The 7,539-nt window shown below is 48.3% G+C and overlaps 1 protein-coding gene across 1 annotated transcript; it reads left to right on the top strand.

Annotated features, from left to right (window-relative positions):
• Positions 1–5,577: 5,577 nt before the first annotated feature.
• On the top strand, positions 5,578–6,705 carry SSTR1 (somatostatin receptor 1; the record flags this gene model as incomplete). The annotated part of the gene is made up of 1 exon (XM_081315430.1): positions 5,578–6,705. The coding sequence occupies one exon, from the start codon at positions 5,578–5,580 to the stop codon at positions 6,703–6,705; it is 1,128 nt and encodes a 375-aa protein (XP_081171556.1).
• Between the last annotated feature and the right edge of the window lie 834 nt (positions 6,706–7,539).

The raw sequence follows: 7,539 nt of genomic DNA, 5'->3' as shown, positions 1-7,539 counted from the left end.
GATTATGATTGACCCAGGAATATGGTGGATGCACTGTACCTTGATCTCAGTCAAGAATTTATCTCAAACTCCCATAGGATTCTACTACAATGATAACAAAAAGTGGACTAAGCTAGGCTATCAGTAGGATACAAGCTGGTTGGTCATCTGCACCATATTGCTGTATGACAGCAACATGCTATATGACAGTGACTCTATTATAAAAATTATAAAACCCTAGGGCTCCATGCTAGACCATGTGCTGTTCAACATATTATTTCTTCAATCCTTGTATTTGCCCCAGGTTTCTATATTTTATGCTGTTTTACCTCTGTATGTCTCCTAGAATACTTGGATTTGGTGGACTCTAAATCTTGTCGATCAGAAGGTCGACAGTTTGGCGGATCGAATCCCAAGTGCCGCGTAACAGAGTGAGCGCCTGTTACCGTCCCAGCTTCTGCCAACCTAGCAGTTCGAAAGCAAGTAGAAAAATAGGGACCACTACGGTGGGAAGGTAACAGTGTTCCGTGAGCCTTTGGCATCTAGTCATGCCGGCCACATGACCACGGAGATGTCCTCGGACAAACGCTGGCTCTTCGGCTTTGAAACGGAAATGAGCACCGGCCCCTAGAGTCGGAAATGACTAGCACACATGTGCGGGGGAACCTTTACCTTTTTAAATCTAAACAAATAAATGAAAATGTGGGGCTATAAATTATTATCAGATTTACAAATGACACAAAGATATGAAAGTTAGCAAGCATCTTCTAAGGGACAGTATTAGGATTCAGGAAGTCTTTGGCAAGCTGGAACAACAAGCTGTAATCAGCAAGATGAATTTCAACAGGGATAAATCGATAATCCTACATCTAAGCAGGAACAATAAAACACATGAGCATTAGACATGGGTGACCATAGTGAGAAATACAAAAAGTATCTTAGTTCCTTGGTGGATCACAAGCTGAACATGACCTACTGGTAGTGTAATGCAGTTTGTAAAAAAGCAGATATAATCTGAGCATGCATAAACAGAAGAACGATAGATCTAAACCAGGGGTCTTCAAACTTGGCCCTTTTATGACTTGTGGACTTCAACTCCCAGAATTCCTCAGCCAGGCACGCTGGCCGAGGAATTCTGGACGTTGAAGTCCACAAGTCATAAAAGGGCCAAGTTTGAAGACCCCTGATCTAAACTATGATGAATTATATTTTGGTTGGACATCATTGAAAAAACCATGATGTTTCCTCTGCCTCAAGAAGAGTAGACTTTCATCAGAAGTATTTATTTATTTTATTTATTTATTTAATTTAATTTCTATACCGCCCCTCTCCCGAAGGACTCAGGGCGGTGTACAGGGCAATAAAATGCAATAAAAATACAATATACAAAAGTTAAAATGAGAATTAAATAGAATAGCCCAATTGCAGTAAAAAAGTTAATTAAAATTACAATTAAAATACCCCAAACCCATCAGACCAGGCCGGCTTGTTCAAAAAGGTGAGTTTTCAGGTCACGGCGGAAAGAGCGAAGGTTGGATGCTATAGCAGAAGATTCCTGCACTGATCTAGAGGTTCAACTATACAATCTCCGAGATAAATTCTACCAAGCCCCTCACATTCTATGATTCCATCTCCTTCATCTCTTTTTGCAGTCTGTCCTATTGCTCTCCCTTCTGCTCTTCAAATATTGTTCACAGCAGTTGCTTTCTAGAGGCAAATGAGAGCAAGAAAGTTATCTCAATTCTTTCCTGTTCTCACTGGAAATCCTAGGAAAATTTCAATTTAACCTAAAATGATCTTGACATCTACATTGATTGACTGGTCAGGTGCCACCAAGCCATTCTTGACTCTTAGCAACAACACAGGAAGATTCTCTAACTTGGGCTTTGAAGTCTTACAATGATACACTCATTACCATTATAACTGAGTCCATTCACCTTTCAGGTTAGATGCTATCAGTGCTTTTTTTGTAAAAGAAAAAGGTGCCGGAACTCACACGTCATACAATCCGCCTTGCCTACCCTACAAGATTCCATCCAAAAAAGGTGCCGGAACTCCGTTCTGAGCGTTCTATGAGAAAAAAAGCCCTGGATGCTATCAATATGAAGTGAGGGAAAACAAGCTAAAAAAAAGTACTGTATGTCCCAATGGTCCACTGGAAAGAAACATCAAAGACAAGACAATACTATGCAATATACATTATAAACTCAACCCCTCCCATACACACTGTGATTCCAGAGCTTTTGATGAACTATTCCCTGTGAGTAGAAATTCTCATCCCTTCTCCTTTCCCACCCTGGCATTTGTTATGTATGAAAACCTACAGCAATGTAGTAGTATTTTTCAGGCAATTTGCTGGTTTTGTGAAGATGCCAGTTTAAGTATTATACAACAGGGAGGAAAGCCCACTTCATATCATGTACAGGAGACAGTTCAAAGGAGTACATTTTTCCTTCCAGAACTAGCAGGATCGCTTTAGCAAAAACCTGGCTCTCTTTGCGTTGCACAATTATTTTCTTAATCAAGTGTCACATCTAGGAGATCTTCTTTATCCTAGAACATAAATTGAGATTTGACACCCTGAAACAATCAACTGCCTCATAGCTGGAAAACATTCATTTTCTGATATAGCTTCATGACCAGTCATCCAAGCAAACAACCTTTGCTTTGTTAAGGATCTCCTTTTTTATTTTCTATTGGGGGGGGGGAATGTCCACTTGAGGGTTTTTTTTGTTTTTTAAAAACTTTTTATGTGTCAATTATCGCTGATGGAGACCTGTAACATTCTCTTATACTGGAGCTGTGTAGAAGGGATAGTTAAAATTTCAAGCAATTATGTGCTTTTGCAATTCTCAGGGAGACAATAGTACTCTGTTTTGTACTGTGTTACTGCTGGGTAGTATGGAAGCATCTTTCATGGCTAAGACAGCAATTAAAGGCATCTGTATCTCACTAATTTTTCCCCTGCTTCTTTCCAAGTCTCAATTCTTACAGCGGCAATGAACAAAGAATATGGAAAAGAGAAGCTATTTTTCACAAGATGGCTATCCAGGAATTATAAACTTAAGCATCTACTGTACATTCTGTAGCAGCACATCCCCTCTGGAATGAGGTGTCCCCAAGATCTGGGTGGTCCTCATGCTGTTGTTGTTCAGAAGAGTGGCAAAGACCTGCCTCTTCGCCTTTGGCAAGGGAAGGTGAGACACACACCCCCCCTCACTCCATTTCATCTGATGTACAGTGCTTGTCATCTTTTATCTTCTAAGGATTTCATTGCAATTTCTTCATTTGATTGTTGTGAGCTAACCATAGGCACACAACAATTATCATTACTGTTTGCACAATATTTATTTATTTAAAACATTTTTATATCTACCCATCTTATACGAAACTCTGAGCAGCTGCCCATATTTGAAGTTTAGTTGAATTTAACCTTGTTTTGGGTTTGTTCGTGTACATACAGCTTAGTATGTAATGTAAACCCATTTTGTTAATTTATTGTTCAGTCTATTGTGTGAACCCAGAAAACAGACTGTTGAAGTAACCGGTAATTATGCACTGTGCAAAGGCAGTTGTGTCCAAAGGAAAGGTAAAGGACAGATAAACTTTACTTTCTGTTGCCTTTTTTTGTTTACTCATTTGCTCTCAACACCCAGAAGGAAAGAAAGGGCAGTCATTTGAACAGAAATGTCAACAACAACATGCTCAGCAATGCTTAACACAGTTGGCCCACTCCAAATCACCACCAACATGTGATAGTCTAAGCCAAAGAACAGTGATCATCTGCAGTTCTGGGGGCAGCACAACACTGTGGGTATGATTGGGCTCCCTGGTGGGAGAGAGAGAGAGAGAGAGAGAGAGAGAGAGAGAGAGAGAGAGAGAGAGAGAGAGAGAGAGAGAGAGAGAGAGAGAGAGAGAGAGAGAGAGAGAGAGAGAGAGAGAGAGAGAGAGAGAGAGAGAGAGAGAGAGAGAGAGAGAGAGAGAGAGAGAGAGAGAGAGAGAGAGAGAAGGAATTGTGGTGACACACACAATGAAAATGGGTCCCGCTGGGTCCAGTTGTAAAAGAGAAAATGTACACAGAAGAGAGGGCAGAAACTGAAGCTGATCCTCACAGTTGCAGTTCATGGAAGCTTAGGACTTTTAATAAAATTGGCTGCCACCAATTGGCTTCTTTTGATAGTTGCCCAAAAGTCTATCCTGCCAAGCCAAAAAGAAAGCAGAGCCCCACCTTGAAGGCATGTGGCCAAGGTCATGCTAAATCTGAGACCATCCTGAGACAGAGATGAAGTAGCTAGGAAGGTGATATTGAGATTACCCAAGAGTATGAGGAAACAGCCACTGATGAGGTGGAGAGAAGGGACATGGGACAGGAAGGCAAGAAAGAGGCAATATGGCAGGTTTGGGTGAATTGGCCAGGTCTTTCAGCCTTGGGAAGCTGCACTGAAGCCAAGCCACTACCCTCCTAGCCTTCCAAAAAGCACCCAAGACTTGGCTTTTCCCCCAAGCGCTGGAATAGGGTGAGGTGGATGAGAGGATTGAAGTAGATAAGGCTTGTGCCATATTTTTAACGTTTATGGGTTTCATAGCTGTATGTATTGTGTTTCGCAATAGAGGCGAATATCTGGGCGAATATCTGTAACTCGGGTGTAGGATGAGGGTGAAGTCTGTGGGTTGGTTTCCCAGCGTTTGGTTACCAGGCTAGGCAACATCTTCAGCGGAGTTTAGGGGATGTCCGTGTCAGTATTCTTCTGTTTATAAACGGCTTATAAGGACCTAAGGACCACGCGAAACCCTTGTAAACAGAGGATGCCCTGGCAGAGACACCCCCTAAACTCCGCTGAAGATGTTGCCTAGCCTGGTAACGAACCGCTGGGAAACCAACCCACAAGCTCGGAGAACGAACCTTCACCCTCACTGTTTTGTCTTCTTATGGATGTGATTTTAATTGTTGGTTGAGCTCGATATGTGATGGGCGGCTCTATAAGTGTTTTGGATAAACAAACAAACCAAAAGTTCCGAAGGAAAAAAAACCCCGTCCTTCCTCCGGGCTCCCTCTTGGCCTTTTGCTCGCTCGCCAGAGACAGCACGAACCGGCCCTCCTGCCACAGGGAGTCTGTTGGCACTTGTTGGCTTGGCTCTCTAACGCGGCGGCGGCGGCGTCCGTCTGAGCAGGGGAAGTCTTCTCTTGCAGGAGCAGATTGGCGGGAAGCGGGGAGGGAGGGAGGGAGGGAGGCGGAGGGGGCGCCCTCCCCGCCTTGCCCTCCTCCCACCTCTTTTCTCCCTCTCGCTCTTCGTAGGTGCTGACGCGCCGCTCGCCTCCTATTAATCATCCCTGCGAGCCGACCAGCTGCAACTAATGCCAGTTGGGCTGGAGGCGGTGCGCAGCTCCGTCCTTTTTCCCGCTCTCCCTGCGCCCGCGCCCGGGCTGCCGGAGCAAAGGACGGCGACGCTCGCCGTCAGGCTGTGCCTGGAGGAGAAAGGATGCTGAGCTCCCGCCGGGCTGCCCGGGCACTCGCGCCGCCCCTGCCCCCCTGAGCTCGGGTCGACGGGGCGGAGGATGGCCCCTGCGCCAGGCTGGTGGCGGGCGCTGCTGGAGGCATGGACTCGGCAGCGGCTGGCAGGAACTCCTCCGGCCCTCCTGGCCCCAACGGCACGGTGAGCGGTGGCGGCGGCGGCGGGGGAGGCGGCGGGGGTGGCGAGTCGCCGGGCAGCGGCAGCGCCATCCTCATCTCCTTCATCTACTCCGTGGTGTGCCTGGTGGGTCTGTGCGGGAACTCCATGGTCATTTACGTGATCCTGCGCTACGCGAAGATGAAGACCGCCACCAACATCTACATCCTCAACCTGGCCATTGCGGACGAGCTGCTGATGCTGAGCGTGCCTTTCCTGGTTACCTCCACGCTGCTCCACCACTGGCCCTTCGGGTCGCTGCTCTGCCGCCTGGTGCTCAGCGTCGACGCGGTCAACATGTTCACCAGCATCTACTGCCTGACCGTGCTCAGCGTGGACCGCTACATCGCGGTGGTGCACCCCATCAAGGCGTCGCGATACCGCCGGCCCACGGTGGCCAAGATGGTTAACCTGGCCGTCTGGGGGCTGGCCCTCGTCATCATTCTGCCCATCCTCATTTTCTCCCGGACCGAGGCCAACACGGACGGCACGGTGGCCTGCAACATGATGATGCCCGAACCGAAGCAGAAGTGGCTGGTGGTCTTCGTGGTCTATACTTTCCTCATGGGCTTCCTCTTCCCCGTGGTGGCCATTAGTCTCTGTTACATCCTCATCATTGCCAAGATGCGCGTGGTGGCGCTCAAGGCCGGCTGGCAACAGCGCAAGCGCTCCGAACGGAAGATCACGCTCATGGTCCTCATGGTGGTCACCGTCTTCGTCATCTGCTGGATGCCTTTCTACGTCGTGCAGTTGGTCAACCTCTTCGTCGAGCCCGACGACGCCACCATCAGCCAGCTTTCCGTCATCCTGGGCTACGCCAACAGTTGCGCCAACCCCATCCTCTACGGCTTCCTCTCGGATAACTTCAAGCGCTCCTTCCAGAGGCTCCTGTGCCTTAGCTGGATGGACAACGCCCCCGAGGAGCCGGTCGACTACTACGCCACCGCCCTCAAGAGCAGGGCCTACAGCGTGGAGGACTTTCCCGCCGACAACTTCGGCGAGTCAGGCAGCGTGTGCCGGAACGGGACTTGCACCTCCAGGATTACAACCCTCTGAAGGCAGCTTTCTGGCTCTCCCGGGCCGGATCCAACGGAGTGGAAGGGGGGCGGGCGGGGGAGATCGAGCCAAGAAAAAGCCTGGGCGGGGTGGGACAGGGAAAAGCGGCGAGAACGGCCCGTAGGACGGCCCTCCCCCCCGCTGGCCACCTTCGGCTTCTAAGCTGGACGCTCCTTCTTCCTTCCCTGGCAAAGAGTGAGTTCTTGGGCGACCTGGCCGGTTCTCCAGCCTTTCCCGCTTACCTAGCCCCGGAGCCTCGAGTCTCTCTAGTGCTTTCTTTGAGGTCCGCGGCCCGCGAGTGTGCTCTTTATCGGCGAGGGCGCCTGGGCTTGGCCTCAAGCTGAGGACTGCTGGATCCCCCGCGTGAAAGATTGCTGAGAGCTGCTGGAAGGTTTTGCTCCTGGCTTCAGAAAAGAAACCAAACCAAATCAGGACCCAGGTTGCCTTTATGTGTTGCAGCAGCATAAAGAGATGCTGAGGGGTGGGCTCAAAACATACCCCTCTAAAGGCTGTGGGTATTTCTGATGGTAGGGGCGTGTAGTGTGTTGTTTCAGAAGTTGGGACTGGACTCAGTTTCGATAAGCTCACATGGTGTACTCAGTGGTTCGCCTGACCAACCAGCAGTATTTGAAACATGCAGGCTTAGCTTTACAACGATCCTCGTTTCTAAATCATTCCACAGTTCATCTTTGGAAAAGAAAGATAATTCCAGATTTGCCAGAAGGTTGGCAAAAACCCTTTTCACCCTTTCCAAGAACTTCCCCAGCAGGATGCAAATGATCCTGAGGCAGTGCAAAATATTAGATCTGCTCGGCACTCCCAGGAGAAAAGCTA

Source organism: Vipera berus, assembly GCF_964194415.1.
Source record: "Vipera berus genome assembly, chromosome: 1".
Lineage (NCBI taxonomy): Eukaryota > Metazoa > Chordata > Lepidosauria > Squamata > Viperidae > Vipera > Vipera berus.
Note: the sequence above shows the minus strand (reverse complement) of the source record. Positions and strands in the feature narration are given on the sequence as shown.